Source organism: Aquila chrysaetos, chromosome 10, assembly GCF_900496995.4.
Source record: "Aquila chrysaetos chrysaetos chromosome 10, bAquChr1.4, whole genome shotgun sequence".
Lineage (NCBI taxonomy): Eukaryota > Metazoa > Chordata > Aves > Accipitriformes > Accipitridae > Aquila > Aquila chrysaetos.
In genome coordinates, this window is record NC_044013.1 from 19,439,712 (window position 1) to 19,456,812 (window position 17,101).

The 17,101-nt window shown below is 35.9% G+C and overlaps 1 protein-coding gene and 1 long non-coding RNA gene across 9 annotated transcripts in view; one reads left to right on the top strand and one right to left on the bottom strand.

Annotated features, from left to right (window-relative positions):
* RHBDD1 (rhomboid domain containing 1) overlaps positions 1–17,101 on the bottom strand; it is a 118,341-nt gene that overhangs the window by 73,802 nt on the left and 27,438 nt on the right. For 3 of the 8 annotated variants that reach the window (XM_030029279.2, XM_030029281.2, XM_030029282.2), the window contains exons 6-7: positions 14,994–15,113; positions 13,803–13,977 (exon numbers count right to left, since the gene is read on the bottom strand). The exons of 1 other annotated variant lie outside the window; for it this stretch is intronic. In XM_030029279.2, coding sequence (XP_029885139.1) covers positions 13,805–13,977; positions 14,994–15,113 — 293 coding nt within the window. In that variant the 3' untranslated portion in view covers positions 13,803–13,804. Of the gene's footprint in view, positions 1–6,162; positions 7,458–13,802; positions 13,978–14,993; positions 15,114–17,101 lie in introns of those variants that run through there. 4 more of the 8 variants (XR_005933490.1, XM_041127018.1, XM_041127017.1 and 1 more) reach the window with 2 other exon arrangements.
* LOC115347692 lies at positions 1,115–7,268 on the top strand. Its single transcript, XR_003925573.2, has 2 exons — positions 1,115–1,950; positions 7,202–7,268. It is a non-coding gene; the product is annotated as an uncharacterized LOC115347692 (long non-coding RNA).

Here is a 17,101-nt window from a genome sequence, read left to right on the forward strand (position 1 = left end):
GGTGAAGAGAAGAAACGGAAATCTAACTACTGTTGCTGTGCTTTGGAATGGCTGACAAATGAAAAATCAAATTAGCAGGAAATTAGTCGTGGCTAATTAAGTTAGAAGGAAAGTAATATATAATGAATCCAGATACAACTGGATCATTAGAAGAGCAAGTGAGATCGATCTTGAACACAGAGTCTCTTTCTCTTATTTTTAAAAGAAGATAGGATAAAATTGAGAAACCATTCCCTCCAAAAGGTCTGATAATTTTGTTTTGGTTAGCAGAAGAGATGGTGTCATGGTTTAGGCCAAGCCAGCAACAAAGTACCACGCGGCCACTTGCTCACTGCTCCCCCTCTGCCCCAGTGGGATGGGGAGGAGAAAACATAACAAAAGGCTAGTGGGTCGAGACAAGGACAGGGAGGGATCACTCACCAATTATGTTTACAGGCAAAACAGACTCAACTTGGGGGAAAAAAAAAATCAATTTAATTTGTTACCAATTAAATCAGAGTAGGATAATGAGAAATAAAAACTAAATCTTAAAACACCTTCCCCCCACCCCTCCCTTCTTCCCAGGCTTAACTTTACTCCCTAGTTCTCTACCTCCTCCCCCACCATGGCACAGGGGGACAGGGAATGGGGGTTGCAGTCACTTCATCACACATTGTCTCCGCCACTCCTTCCTCAAGGGAGGACTCCTCACACTCTTTCCCTGTTCCAGCATGGGGTCCTGCCCACAGGAGACAGTCCTCCACGAACTTCTCCAACATAAGTCCTTCCCACGGGCTGCAGTTCTTTACAAACTGCTCCAGCATGGGTCCCTTCCACAGGGTGCAGTCCTTCAGGAACAGACTGCTCCAGCGCGGGCTCCTTCGGGCACCCACCTGCTCCGGCGTGGGCTCCTCCCCAGGCTGCAGGTGGATATCTGCTCCACCGTGGACCTCCCTGGGCTGCAGGGGGACAGCCTGCCTCACCGTGGTCTTCCCCACGGGCTGCAGGGGAATCTCTGCTCCAGCACCTGGAGCACCTCCTCTCCCTCCTCCTCCTTCACTGACCTTGGGGTCTGCAGGGTTGTTGCTCTCACATATCCCACTCCTCTCTCCCCTGCAGGTTTTCCCTTTCCCTTCTTAAATATGTTATTGTAGAGGCACTACCACCGTCACTGATGGGGTTGGCCTTGGCCGGCAGTGGGTCTGACTTGGAGCCAGGGAAGCTTCTAGCGGCTTCTTACAGGAGCCACCTCTGTAGCCCCCTACCCCACTACCAAAACCCCACCACACAAACCCCATACAGTAGGCTAAAACTTAATATGGGTATCTTAATCCCTTCACACATGAGGATTTTAAAATTTATTTTAATCATGCCTCAGAGTCTCACCTTTGCTGTAGACATATCACCAAAATAACAAACTCGTGTTAAAGTAACAAAAGTTCTTAAAAGCACATTGGTAACATTTTTAGAAGCCATCAGTCAGTCACTGCCTCAGCCTAAGCCAAAAGCTTATTGCACAGTCCAGATCACATGTTTGCAACAAATAATGAACACTACAATGCAGAAGTAGAGGATATAGACCAGTGCTGGACTTGATGACCTTCAGAAAAGAATTAAGGGGGTTAGTTTTACAGTTACCTCCAGCTACCGTTTAGCTGGATACTGAAAATACTACAGAAGAGATAACATAAAATAGTCTCACTGCATTTTCCAACCATCTAATAATTCTCCAGACGTTAATTCTCCTAAACAAGGCTAAACTTAATATTAAACTTAAAATGGTTGATACATAAAATCAAATATATCTTTCATTCCCAAGTATTGAAAAGGATTTGCTAACCAACTCAAAAAAACCTTGACCTATATAGACATGCTACTTAACCTATCTTTAGGCTAAGACAGACAGACATCTATTCCTCTTCAGAGTAGTAAGAAGAAATCTAACAACTTCAGTTACAAGAAGAATTTCAGGTAGGCTATATATTTATCATAATATAGTAGAAGTCTTTTGTTCAGCTGAAAATAGCAAAGTATCCTTTTCCTTATTTCTTTAATTTATGTTCATTTATTTCAAGCATCTGCAATACATCCTTCACTGAAAAAAACTAGAATTGGAATCCTCATGTTATTCCATACTGTTTTCTATGCAGTTTCTTCCCTTGGTTGGTTTGTTAGTGCGTATTCACTAGTGTTTAGACATATTTTCCAATTCCATCCTCCAAATGATATTTAGACATTCATTACTTCATAAAATTACTTAAGTGACTTATTTCGCTATTCACATGACCTGTATTTTAATTCTCCTGGACTGTTTTTACAGTAAGTTACACATATCAAGTAAAGAACACTGTCAAAAATACAGTGAAGTAAAGCACTAAAAATGAGACCTAAGACAAAGAGTAGAGCAAGAAAAAAACAAACCGGATAAGGAGTTGCACAAAATAGAACTGAAAAGGCTGAAAGTTTCTCCTGGCAAAAAGAAGGAATAAATGCAAATGAAATTTCATCACCCCTACACAGTTGCTGAAAATTATGAAGTTACGCACAAGTTATGTCCTTACCAGTGTAAAACACGCCTATTCTTGGCAAATATTTTTGTGTGATGTTACAATACTTGGTTCAATGCTTCTGAATTGTAAAGCTCACAGGGAAGTTCTGGTCCTTTCTGGATCCTAAAAACAAGACCAGAAAAGAACCCAAACACAAAGCTCCCCTGCTTAATAGTTAAAAAAGAATACTTACATTTCACTGATTAACATTACATACTTTAATAAGAAGTCCCTTGTTTGATATGGCTAATGTGCATGATGACCCAGTAAAAAATGAGCATAAAGATAACTTAAGAGTCACACTAGGAGACTTACTAATTCTTTCTGAAATCTACCCCCTATTCTTCTTTTTATAGCTTGACTAAACTGGTTTTAAAAAATACCTCAACTAAACTGGTTTTAAGTAATTTAGCTGGTATATTCCTCATTCCCTCAGAGATTTTTCCACAGCTTAATGCAATTAGCTGCTAGGAAGGTACCCTTGCACTGTTCTATGGTATTCTTCTTCCTTAGTCATTAAACCCTCTAAAAATTCTTTTCCAAGTTGTCAGGTCTTTCAAGTTTTTTAGCTAAACCTATATATAACTTGTAGTTCAAAGTGATTTGATTGTAAAATGAAGCATAATTTATTGCTAGAACCATAGAAACCGGAGCTACAAAGAACCTCAAATGATCATCTAGTCCATCTTCATGCCCTATGCCACAGTCAGTTACCTTTGTCACATTCATGAGAAACCTGTTTAACCTTAAAACCCTTGCAGGATGGAGGTTCCACAAAACTGTTTGCCAATTTATTCCAGTATTTATCATTATTAACATCTAACTTAAATTTCCACTGATGAAATAACACCTTTATTTCTTGTTTTATAAATTGTAATAAATTTACATTCCCTTCCTCTTTGCAGCTACTTTTAATGTATTTAAGATTTGTGTATTATCAGGTATCTTCTATAAACCAACTGCCCTCTGCCTCCTATCTCATACTACATGTTCTTTTCAGTTGTGTTTTCTAGATCTCCACTTAATTCTTACTGCTCTCCCCCTCTGACTCTCCAGATGCTTCCCATCCTTTTTCCAAAGGAGTACTAAAAACTTGATGCAGTGCTACACGTAAGGTCTTATTAGTACTGAACAGCACAGAAGCACGTGTTTGCACATAACATGCCTATTCACAGATTGACAGTGAGGCAAATGTTATCTAACATGACATTGTTCATCCATGTTAGGTCATGGGTTATATCTACTAGCATGGAGAACTTCAAACAGAATTACTTCTATCTTTTTTGAGACAGCCTTCCAATTTGCCAAGATAACTCTTAATTCTCATCCTGTGTTCCAGTGTTTCTGCAGCCTTCCTGAGCTGGTATCAGGTGATACTTCCAATTGCATTACATCATCCACATTGCAAACAAAAGTAGAACTGCACACAGGGCAGACCATTGCATATAACCATGCTTCAACACATGCTTTTCTAATTAATTTTACACCCACCTAATAGTATAATCAAAGCCATATTTCCATCACTTATTTTTAGAATACTGCACAAGATAGTAGCAAAGGCCACACTGGTTGCACACACAGCCCAACTCACATGGTTTCTCCCTTGTATACACAATCTATATCCCTTTATTCAGACTAGTTTGCTACAACTAACTGTCATAACAAATCCATGCAGCCCTGTTACTTACCCACCTGTAACTTTTCCAGGCTTTTATAGTGCATTTTTCTGGAAATTTAAGCTGCCTGGCTTATATAAAACCTTGCCTCCTTCCCTCATCCTAGATGAACACCATGTTTACCCCTTTCTGGTCTACTGCAACCTCATAGAATATCTTCAGTTGGACAGGACCCATCATCGAGTCCAACTCCCTGCTCCTCGCAGGGCTACCTAAAACTAAACCATATGAGTAAAAGCATCGTCCAGACATTCCTTGAACTCTGACAGGCTTGGTATCGTGACCATTTCCCTGGGGAGCCTGTTCCAGTGACTGACCACCCTCTCAGAGAAGAGCCTTTTCCTAATGTCCAATCTGAGCTTCCCCTGACGCAGTTTCATTCCATTTCCTCATGTCCTATCGTGGGTCACCAGAAAGAGGAGATCAGCACCTCCCCCCCCCTCTGCTGCCCTCCGTGAGGAGGTTATAGGCTGCAATGAGGTCATCCTTCAGTCTTCTCTTCTCCAAGCTGAACAAAGCAAGTGACCTCAGCTGCTCCTTGTAAGTCTTGCCCTCGAGGCCTTTCACCATCTTGGTCGCCCTCCTCTGGACACACTCTAATAGTGTGATGTCCTTCTTGCATTGAGGCACCCAAAACTGCACACAGTACTCGGAGTGGGGCCACACCAGTGCAGTGTAAAGTGGGACAATCACCTCCCTTGATGGGCTAGCTATGCTGTGCTTGATGCACCCCAGGACACGGTTGGCCCTTTTGGCTGCCAGGGCACACTGTTGACACATATTCAACTTGCCATCAACCCAAACACCCAGATCTCTTTCCATAGGGCTGCTCTCCAGCCTCTCATCCCCAGTTTGTACGTATAACCAGGATTACCCCATCCCAGATGGAGAATCCCGCACTTGCTCTTGTTAAATTTCTTATGGTTGCTGAATGCCCTGCTCTCTAGTCTATCCAGATCTCTTTGTAAGACTTCGCCTATTCTGCCATTATCTGAGATACCTGAGCATCATGCCAACAAAATAAACAGAACTTATTATGAACAAAGACATTAAATTTGTGTAAGTCCATTTCCTCCCAACTTTTATCCCTCTGAAGTATATACTGCATTGTGAAGTTATGCCAATTTTCCACTTTGACCCCTCCTCATCTTTCAATGTTATGTATTCATTTGTATTTTTCTTTGACTATTCCCTTTGGTTTTTCTTGATCAAGTTTCTCAAGACAACTAAACTGCTATTATTTCTTGAGGTTTGGTGTTAGAAGGACCATTAAGAAATGACAATTTTAAAATCCAGAACTTAAATACCCTTTCCTCTTTACAGAGCCTATCTGAAATTATTAATACTTGGTAAGATCTGTATTTATAATCTATTAAAGAAACCTTGAACTAAAATACAAAGAATTAAGCAATAAGTGCTTACTGCCACAGGTAAGCCAGACAGCTATGGAGACCACTTGCTCAGATCCTAAGATCAGAATCTGACAACAGCTTCTGCTTTAACATATCAAAAATTTCCTGTTGACCTCACGCTGTTAAGAGATTTTACATTGCAGTTTATTCAGTTATTAACTTGTTCATCCAAAGAAATAAAGTGGAAAATGAAAAGGAAATCTTTATATTCATCTTCAAATAACTGAAAAAGGTAAAAGTGCTACCTAATGAGTCTCAGTAGCTCCAAAAATCCTGAATACCATCAGGATCAGAAATAATTTTGGCAAATTATTTAATTACAAACAGTAATTCCTTTAATAAAATAAGGCAAATGGGCTTCGTTTTTCCATTTAAAACTGTTGTTAAAGGTATCCTGAATCCTAACTGGATATCTATTTTTTCAACTAAATTCTAGTGTCCATCCAAACATTGCTTCACATGAAGTTGATTTAAAAGGTACTAAATAAAGGCATTATTCATCCTTTATAGTATCATCAGTCATAGCAATGTGTTAAAAAAACTGCCTAAATGAAAGTTTAAGCTATATAATTACTTGAATGAATAAAGACAAAAAGTACCAAGTGATGCTGATCTGAATAACCATTTTTCACTCTTTGAAAAAAGAGACTCAGAGCTAGATTTAAATTATTTCAGGTTCATCAAACCTAGGTGCTAGCCACACCTTTTCATGTACTATAGGATATAAATGGTACTACATATCCTCTGCCAAGTCACTGAAAGACTTAAGTGCAGACATTCACTACCATCTCACAATGCTCTGTGGTCCATATCTAAAATACCTAACTGAGGCTACGATGTCTAATGACTCCTTTGCAGAAAGGATCATATCTGTCTGTACTTAAGCTTGCTAAATGTAACTAATTGCATTAGCAAAACTCCTCGAGCTAATGAAACTAGGACTTTTTGATCAGAGCTGGCTCACGTCCAACCAGCTTTCAGGGCAAGCTGAGCTTGCTTACATATGTCTATGAGACTGCAGTCACATTAGATTGAATATGAAAGACAAAATTGTACCGTATATTCCTTTCAAGCATAATCCTAAAACCTACTGCTGCAGAGGAGACTGACAACAGCAGGGAATCTATGTAATGCTCAAAATAATTACAGATTTATTTTTAAAAGCAAGCTAGAGACTCCAGATAGAAAACAAAAAGTAGAGCAGAAAAAACCAGAATAGAGTTGGCCTTAGGACCACAAGGATGCAGCCATGATGTTGGCCAACAAAACATAATATGGAGATACATAGGTTTCTTCAAACTACTAGAAATGACTAATTTATTCAGTCAGACATCAGAAAAAGGTTCAGAACATCATTTTTAAGATAGTCCCAATGAACAAAATGTAAACTATACCCAGTCTATATAATTAATCCAATGATACAACAACAAGAGTTAAAATACTAAATCATGGGTAAATCTAACATTAGGCATATTCACTGACCTTAGTTTACCACTAAAAGCATCCCCTAAGTTTGTTAACATCCATAAGAATCCTAATATATATAAAATCACATTTGGAAAAAAAACCATTGTTTTTCCTTTAGTGCATTCCTGCTTGCTTAACAAAGACACACAACAACGAAAGTCCAAACAATATCCATTTCCCAATGCCAAGACTAAGAAACCCAGATGGATGGATGGAGACACCAACGCAGACTGGAGCCCCTTCACAGCAACTACCACTTTCTCCAAAGTGGAAAAGAGTACTTTTATGTAGCCCACACCCAGCTTCTTCTAATTATGCCCACAGTTGTTAAGCAAAACTGCCTGTTCTCCAGCAAGGTGACTCTGCCAAACCCACTGTGAAAGGAACAACATATGTTCCTTTAACAAAAAGTTCAAGTTACTGAGGGAAAAAAAAAAACCAAAAAAACAAAAACCACCAAAATCCAGAGACCACTGAAGGCAGTGAAAAGACTCCCATTCATATCACTGAGACTTGGATCAGAACACCAAGAACAGCCTCTAGCTCCATATGCAAACCGTGCTTTTATAATAGATGTGGTGTGAATGTAAGAAAACCACCTCTAGCTGCAGTCAAAGATTCAACTATTTCTTTATTAAAGTGTTTTCTTCCTATTTCAGTTGTCTTTGGCAGTTGAAACTTTTGCAAGAAGGAAACCATCCAAAAGAAAGCTGCATTTGCATATTTAGGAAGTCACAGGGGAAAAAAAAAAAAATCAGCATTCTGGACACATTTTAACATGAAAATCTGAATAAATACTTTGTGTCGGTACTATATACTTTTTTAATGCAAACAAAATTAATCATTATTTAAATTCTTATCTCAAAATCTTTTGTAGCAATAATCAGAACCTAAGAACAACTACGTCACTGTCGACTTGTTGCCTAAAGACCAAAGGAAGTTAACCCTTCAGGCAGTGTGTCCAAAAATACCCGATACAGTACCAAGCATTTGATGGAAGAAATGAAAGATGTGCTACATTGCAAAAGAGAACCATCATATCCAGAACGTTAAATACTGAATATAGTAATCTCAGCACAGTGCTATAATCCAGGGCAAATTAGAAAGAAGCAAACAATACCAGGACAAAACACAGAGCAAAACAGCCATGAAAGGCATGCTGTATTAGGGTGTCAAACTGAATCCAAAATTATGTTCTAAACTATTCTCAGTGTACTAGTGTCACAATGTTTCAATATTTTCTTTTTTCGTAATTTTTCACTTTAATGATAAGTGCAAACACAGTATCACTCACACGGAATGAAGCCCTGCTTTTAAATTAATAGTGCCTGTCTTTTTATGCCTATAACTCGGGAATGCTGCATCCAAGGAAGCCCAAAACCTTAGGCAATATTGTATGCAACAATGGACAGAACTTTTTCAGGAAAGGCAGATGAGAGAAATGGGGCACACAGTCTCCTTCATTTACATAACCAACTTTTATATAAATGTATTTTGGATCAAAAACCAGTTTCTGTTAATGATATTTTAACAGAACACATCTCAGCTCTTCCAATTTACTAATAAACTGCTGAACTACTTTTCTTCTGTATGTAGAAGTGTTTCCAAAGCAGAAGGAAAAGGATCACATAGAACTCCTGAATAATCAGCAGGAAGGAAAGTAGAAGGCAAAAAACCAAACTACTAAAGACCATACTAGCAGTTTGCACATTTTCTAGGGTTGATTTGTCCATCAAAAGCATTCTCTTAGTACATTTTCCTCCAGATATCTGAAGGAATTTTCTCCACACACTACTGCTGAAAGCAAATTGTGCCTCTCCTAGAAGAATGCCAGATTGTCTGTATGGATTCAATAATAAATAATAATAATAATGAAGATAGGAGAAATTAAGAAAAATGTATAGCACTGAGGACAAGAGGAAGAGACAGTGGAAATAAAGGAGAAACTAATTTCCCCAGTTACACTAATTCTATGGAAGTCTTCACAGAATTTAAGATCTTGAATACACTATCAACATCGAACAAAACTGTATTAAGTACCCCTGTGTTTCTTCTCGAACCAAGCACAGTTGGTCCTAAACTTTTTATTACCTGTGCTTTAGTGCTTTAGTATCTGAACCAAGTTGGCATTGCTTTAAAAAATAAATTAAAAAAATAAACAAAACCCAACCCTTACCAAAATCTCAATTTAAGACATGAGTGCATTCTTTTTAAGCACAGAGACTAAAGGAGACAAGTCTAAACCCAGTATTTCCAAAATACTTGTGCACTATTTAAAGATACATAGCAGCATCTTGAAAGGTCAAGTGTGTACAAAGCTTAAACCAACTATTACACATACTGTAGCATTTCAGAAGGAATTAGATAGACCACATTTAAGATAGCTAATCTAGACAAAAAAAAATACAGCTTATTGACATATAAGTACAGGAAACCTGGATTTGAAGGAGTTGCCAATTCTAGTTGTCCATCCCATCTAACTTCCCCTACTGCACTGCTACTGAAGCAGAAATAGTGGAACTATGAACAAAGATGCTTCTGAGCTCTCAATTTTCAGTCCAGTACTTTTCACCCAGTCCAGTATTTTTTAGTCAAGGTTAAATGAACACCAGTTTAGACAACAAAGGGCAGTAACTGCTTCGGTTGTCCGAAGCCAACCTGTTTGCCTGTGTAAATGGAGGTATTCCAACAGAATGATTTCACTGCTTTACAGAGCTATTCTTTATTTCATGGGTGCTAATTGGTTGTGGTTCTATTTTAAAAGATAAGCCTACGGTGAAAGGCTTAGTGGTGCTTTGTCTCACCTATCTGGTGAACGTTTACCACCATTATCAAGAAAATCAGGACTTTTTTCAGTTCTAATCTTCAGTAAACCTGTTTTACCCTACATCAACCACTACTTTTATGAAGAGACAGACAGAATAATATTGCTATACATTCATTAAACATTTATAATAGAATTCTGGCTATGCTGCTTGTTGTAAGCCATCTGCCACTTACACTGAGCATATACCAAAACTTTCTGTGTGGAAATGATAAAAATGTACTGATTAATTTCCTGGAAATTTGCCTGAAGAAAGTGCTGGCGATCAGGATCATAGAGCACAGTTGCAGTTTTAGAAAGATATTTAGAACAAAAGCCCTACTCAAGGGGGAAAACTTTTTTTCAAAAAGTGTTATTGGGTACCCGAGACCATACATAGTCTCAATTTAAAAAGAAAAAAAAAAGAAAAAAGAAAAAGTTGGACTTCAAGAATCAGATGCAAGTCCTAGCATATGACTTTATGAAATGTATTTTAATCTGATAACATGCACTGCACATTTGATCATATAATCTATTTTAAGACATTTTTACAGAAAACCATCATAGTCAAATGCAATGACTGGCATTCCTACAATTGCAGAAGGGAAAGATAGCACTGACTGGAAAAAAATTTGAATTAAACAGCATTTCTCTATAGTCTTATCACATCAGTTTCCTTCTTATTACAATCTTCCACGGATTTGGCAAATTTCATAGACTACTAATATGAAGTCCAGTCTCAGTAGGAGAAAACAGAAATGGGAACCCTTAAAAATTCAGAGAACAGGTAAGCCAGATGCCTAGGTATTTCCTAACTACACCACAAATGTATCTAGGACTAGCCCATACTTGGCCATCTAAAAACTTTGAGTGAATGGGAGTTTTTGTTTTGTTTTAAATTAGAACTAAAGAAATGCATATATAGACAGTTTCATTATAAAATACAAGAGGAATATCTATATAGGTATACTTATAGGTATTTCTCTTTAATCACAAACTATAAAGACTATCACCTACGTGTTTAAAAAAACCTACATCTTAAAAAAAAAAAAAAAAAAGAGGAAAATTCCTTTGTGCAGAGACACGAGCTTCCAAGGGATTCTTAACATTATTGAGATTGAAAGACAGACACTTAGAAGTTCAACTCACAAAAAATCCCAACACCCACCACAACAAAAATGCAAATCCACATCCCACACTAATCAAGATATTTCTTCTGAGCAGAATAGCAAGTAAACAATAGATAAGAGATATAGTATACTGGGGTTACATTAAGGACGGCTGTTAATACTACCATTAAACAAAAATGGCAGCCATGTATTAACTTCATAGTACAACCATACAGTTTAATTATCAGAGGCTATGATTTTTTAAACCCAAAATTATTTTCCTGACTTAACCAGAGGAAGAATTATTGCAATTTGTAACCAATATAGAATTATGAGAACACAAATGAAAATTAAAAAGAAAAAAAAAAGGCACTTTGGAGAAAAAAATTAATGCTGTTTAAACCGATTCTTGTTTGAGGCAACAACATATCTAAAACTGGGAATGGAAAGAATATAACAGTTCCTTTTAGTAAATGGACCTAAATCGTTATGACAGTTTGATAGTCTCAAAACCGATGCCTACATAAATCTCATAAACAAGTCTAGCAATTTCTTTTGTTGCATTAGATACTGATTATTATTATTATTTAAGAAGTTTTCAGGATATAGCATAAAAACAGAACTGCAGTTCAGGAATACCTGAATACGGAATAAGGGGAAATGCAGTACCTTCATGGTGGGTTTAGATAACCTATGTATGGCATTATAGAAGGGTAACCAGTAAGTTTAAATTCAATGCATGTCTTAATAGAAATTAGCTTTCAGTTGTGGACAACAACTGATACCAGGAAATTCTGTACTATGCCACTGATTCTTTTAATAGCTTAGCAGGTTACTAACACAGTAATTTCTAAGAATGGATCAACATTCCAAATCCATAATGGTACATTTTGTGGCCTAAAAACCCTTAATAAATGCATTTGTCCAACTAAGGGAGGGGGGGGGGGGAATCAATCAAAATTACTGCAATAGTTTTTGTCCAAGCTGCAGAGCAACTGTGATGGTTTAAATGTCATAGTTGGGGAGAAAAAAATAAGAGATTAGTAAGGAAAGAAAGCCCTAAATTTTGATTGTGGTAACTGTTTTTACATCCATTTAGCTATCTATTTCAAATTATTTTATGTAATTTTTAGTCATGTTAAGTACCTGTTTCATCACCCATGTAATTACAAGCAACTGTGAACGTCATGCTTTAGGGAAAAATGTATCACGTTCAAAGGAAAGTGCTCATTCAAGCTAATTATTTTTCAAACTAACTGACAGGGAAGAATATCCTAATTGCTCGTTAGCACAGTAAATTTCATCTCATCCTTTGTGTCACTGATACAGGTATGATCAATTATATGCTCTATATTACTTTCTCTGTGAAATAAAGCATCTGCCTATAGGCAAGCTTAACCTTTAAGCAGCTTATTTAAGGAAATATTTTAAGACTTCAGCTCTAAAGTCTTGCTTGTCCAAACTAAAGTGCTCCGGCAAGTAGGAGAAAGAGGTGCAAAATTAAAGCACTCCTGTGAAACCACTGAAAACAACATGTATATATATTTGATCACACCAAACTATATTGGAAGCAATATACAATGATACATTTTCCCACTTATCTGCGAGGCTTAAAAACTATAACTAGCACTGAAAACAGACACTACCATAGTGTTAAGAAATGCTGCTGTCTCAAATTGAAGTTAAAAATGTGACTTGGTATGCCACAGTTATCTAGCAGTGAGATATACTTAGAGATGCTAGTTAAATTTTATCTCATGTTTCATCAAAGGGCATTCTCCAAGTAAGAATATATTCCCTTATAGCTGAAAACTTATCTTTGTCCAAAACCAACAAGCAGACAAAAAATACTTACTTACCTATAGTGATGTGAATTATTTAAGGCTACAAATGAAAGCTGCAGGCATTCCACACTGATACATGAAAGCCTTTAATGTATATACTATCTAGTTATGTATATTATCATAATTTTGTCATTGTTATTTGCATTCTGTTCCCTTGATAGTTTCAAAAGAAACTCATTCGTGCAGATAAAATTTCAAAACACTTAATATTAAAAGCTTGGAAGGATTTCTTTCTCAAACTCAATGTTAAAAATTATGTAAAACGTCATGTAAAAATGACAGTAAAATAAAAAGTATCCCTTACAATAAAGCTCATTTTAGATCCATTCCTTCCCCAAATTACATAGGGCAACATATTGATATGACTTATTTAATTTTTAAAAATTCCTAAGACAGCATGAAGAGTAACTAATTCACTATCTTCTGCTGACAAACCAGATGGACTAAATGCTATTTTACTGATTTATCTGAAAGCTAAGATTCTCACTATTTTCTAAGGTTTTCACTACAGTTTGACTGAGATGGGAGCACTCAGATTGCAGTAATTTCTAGAACAAATATATTACAGGAATAAACTTGCTGTATAATTTTTAAGTTTCTAGCTTCACAGTGTTGAGGTACAGTTAGACAAAACTATACTTAAAGAACAAAGGTGAAAAATGAAGATAACTAGAAAAAAAAAATCACTTAAAAACACCCTAATTTCCCTAAAAGTCTGCACTTCTGCCCCCCAGGTGACCCTCACAATAGGTGCAAACTTAATAAAGAAAAAAGCTGTGTTTGCTTTAGAAAATATGTTAATGAATTTCTCAAACTGGAAAAGCCTTTTCCTATCACAATCTTGCCTCATCTGCTGCCTTTTTAAAACCATCTTCCAGATAACATGACATGTTCTTCGTAATAAAAAATAGGATCACAGAAGGTGTGCAAGTAAAAGTGATGATGATTTGTCAAGACATTCATTTTCATATTTTGCCTGGTATTTCTCTGACAGCCATAACAGTGGTGTAAATTAATTTTCTGAGTGGAGATTTATGAATGGCACTCTGTATTTTAAGGGTTGCAGTTATAAGTAGAGGCTTCTGTATCTTTTTCCTAATGAATGCTTCCTTACACCCAGGCAGATAGAATACCAAGATTATGAAAAAGGAAAATGACGATGAGATATTCAGTCAGGTTATTATTTTTGCTAAGATTAAAAGTTACAGCTTCACCAAATTTAAAAGAAATCTTTCAGATTTCTTAAGTTAAGAAACACCAAAGCCTTTTGCTGAATTCCCAAGAGTCCATACTGACATGCAACAGGTTAAAGAGGAAGCAATGTTTGATATGAAAAACTGTCTAAATATCAGACAACATATATTATATTCATTTGTCCTTTATTTTATTGCTTCAATGTAAAATTTTGCATAACTCTGTGATGTAAATTTTACATGTGATGCTCTAATAATGTGCTGTCAGTCCTATTAAACAGATTTTCCCTCAAGCCTTTAAGTTTTCAGAAACTGAGAAATGGATTCTACAAAGTATTATTTCCCTCTTGATTCCACTTGCATTAGAAAAAGATAAAATATATCCTAATGAATGTATTTTATACCAATTTATCTAATACATTTCAGTTAAAAAACCCACCATTTTTATTTCTAAACATTTCTATCTATTTTTATATATTTTTTAGGTCTTTTAGCTAGCTAGAGTATAAGCTTCCTTTAAGGTAGAAAAGGATAGCATGAAGAGTAAGAAATCAGTACATTCCTTGTCAATTAAATTTGTATAAAAAGCAAAAACATACACACAGTTGACAATATAAATTCTTCTATTATACCACTTCATACTACTTGTTAGAATATTGTAAGATTTTTTTGGCACAATAACTTAGTTTACTTAAGGGTTTTTTTGTTATAAACCCATTTCTTTTACTATAGTAGTAGCAACGTAATCAAACAGGAAGCAATTATGAATAATGCAATTGCACTAAAGAATGATACCGCATCCTCACACTGCATTCTCTGAAAATTCTACCAAGAAACTTTCATCTGTTTCGGAAGATATGTCCAAAATACTGAAAATAAATAGTGAGCAATACATCTTTCCCCCCACTCCCTTCTCAGTATGAATCACAACTTAAAATATAAAATGCAATAAAATTCCTACCTCTTTCATTAAGACTGTTTAGCACTGCCCTTTCAAGCTGTTCTTCTTCAGTAAGCCCACCTGTATAATCATAATAACTCCTTGGCGTTCTGTATTGATAACTTGGATAGCCATAATACTCTGTAAAATGAATACAAAATAAAATAAACTGCTGCTACTCAGTAGGAGAATATGAAATCAGATATTATCTTTACGCTTTCTTCCACAAATTATTTTAATCTGGGAAAGAAGAAAATTATTAGGATTCAATTACTTATACAATATATACCATGAATCAATTTCTAATTCACAAACCCAGAGTATGGTAACAGGGGAGAGAAAAACAACAGAAATAAGTTGGATCAAACATCTGGTTTTTTATAATTGTTATAAGTAAGTGTCATAGAATTGCCACTATTAAGAAGTTTCACATAGAAATTGAAAGACACTTTTCATCAGCTCCTTTTAACATTTAATTGCTAATACTTGGACACCTTATTAATATCACTCGAACAGCAACAACAGAACAGGTATGTTTCAGGCTTTTTCCCACCTGTGTTTCCCTTCCCCCCAGTGTCCATAAACAATACATGCCAATGTCATAAATTCAAGTAATGTTTGGACCTAGAAAACACATGGGAAAAGATTCCTGCAAATTTTTTGCAGTAATATATACAGCTAATATTGTCCTATTGCACAGCTACATCTGCCCACCACACCATAGATCTCATCTAATGTCACAATCACTGTATGTTGACTGCACTACTGACACTAAGAATTTCTGACCATTTGCAAAGTTTGTCAAAATGAAGCACAAACTATCATCCACCCAAACACATGGGATTTAAAAGAAAAAAATTACTTGGCTAGAAAATTGAGCGAGACTCTTTTCCTTTTAACACAATCTGATCCTGCCTGAGCACAGAAAATCTAAACTGCGGAAAAATGAAGGAGAAAAGTGCCATTTTTCTATTCCATTTTCCCATCTTCAAAATACAAAGCTTTAGGTGATATTTTAATTTCTCTTCCAGACAGCTGACAGGGGATTTTGAAGAACCAAAGTACAGAAGCGTTGCCAGTTTCTTCTAACTGATAGAAAACGTACACAAGTTTTTCAAAATGAAATAAACAGAAATATTTTTGTATGAAACAAATACAGCATGCCATTTCCTTTTATCTTCAGATTATTAGCATCAATGACAGTCTTATGTTATCTCATTAGTTATATGGATTCCATGTGTAACCTTCTTGTGGAGCTTCTGTGATTAGTTACAAGCACAGACTATGTAGTGGACATATAAATAATTTCTTTTAAAAAATGATTGCGTTAAAAAAAATCCCAAGCTCTAGAATGTTAAGACAAATAAAAATAGCAATACCCGTTCTTAAAGTTATACAGGAAAAGCAGGAAAAATTGAAAAGACTGACTGCGCACTATTCTGTACAGGAATATATATATTCATTCCTCTGTGTATTATGCAGATATACCTACATATATTTTATACACACATGTATGTGCACATGGATATATGTATACATATATACATTATATACACACACATAGAGGAAAAAGTGTAATTCTGTCCATTTGCAAATTTTTCCTTTTTGGAACATAAAACTGACACTGGGAGAATTTTCATACATCTGCAGTGAACACTTTGTATTACCCTCCAGTAACCTGAAATTCTGCCATTTCTCAAACGATCAGCAACTCCTCTGGTTAGAAAAGGTTATTTTTAGTTTTTAATCTATATGAATTAGTAATATTTTTAACAAACTTTAAAAGCCTTCAAGTCATACTGGCTACATTTAAGAGACATAATTCTGCAGAAAAATAAAACTGACTGCAGGATACCATTTAGCTGTTTATATATATACACACACTTTGGATGCAATCTTCATATATTCCCCTTATTGCCCTCTGCATTATGTTAATCTGAATGAACATTTCCTCAGCTATAAATTTATTTTCTGGAGGCTTCAAAACTGCATGCATGAAGACTATAAAAATTTTGGTACTAAAAGCATGAAATTATCTGATGAAAGAAAAAGGATGTTATATTTTAAGTTTGTTCTATTACTGTATATTTTTGTATGTTTGATGTTTTACACTGTCATCAAATTATAAG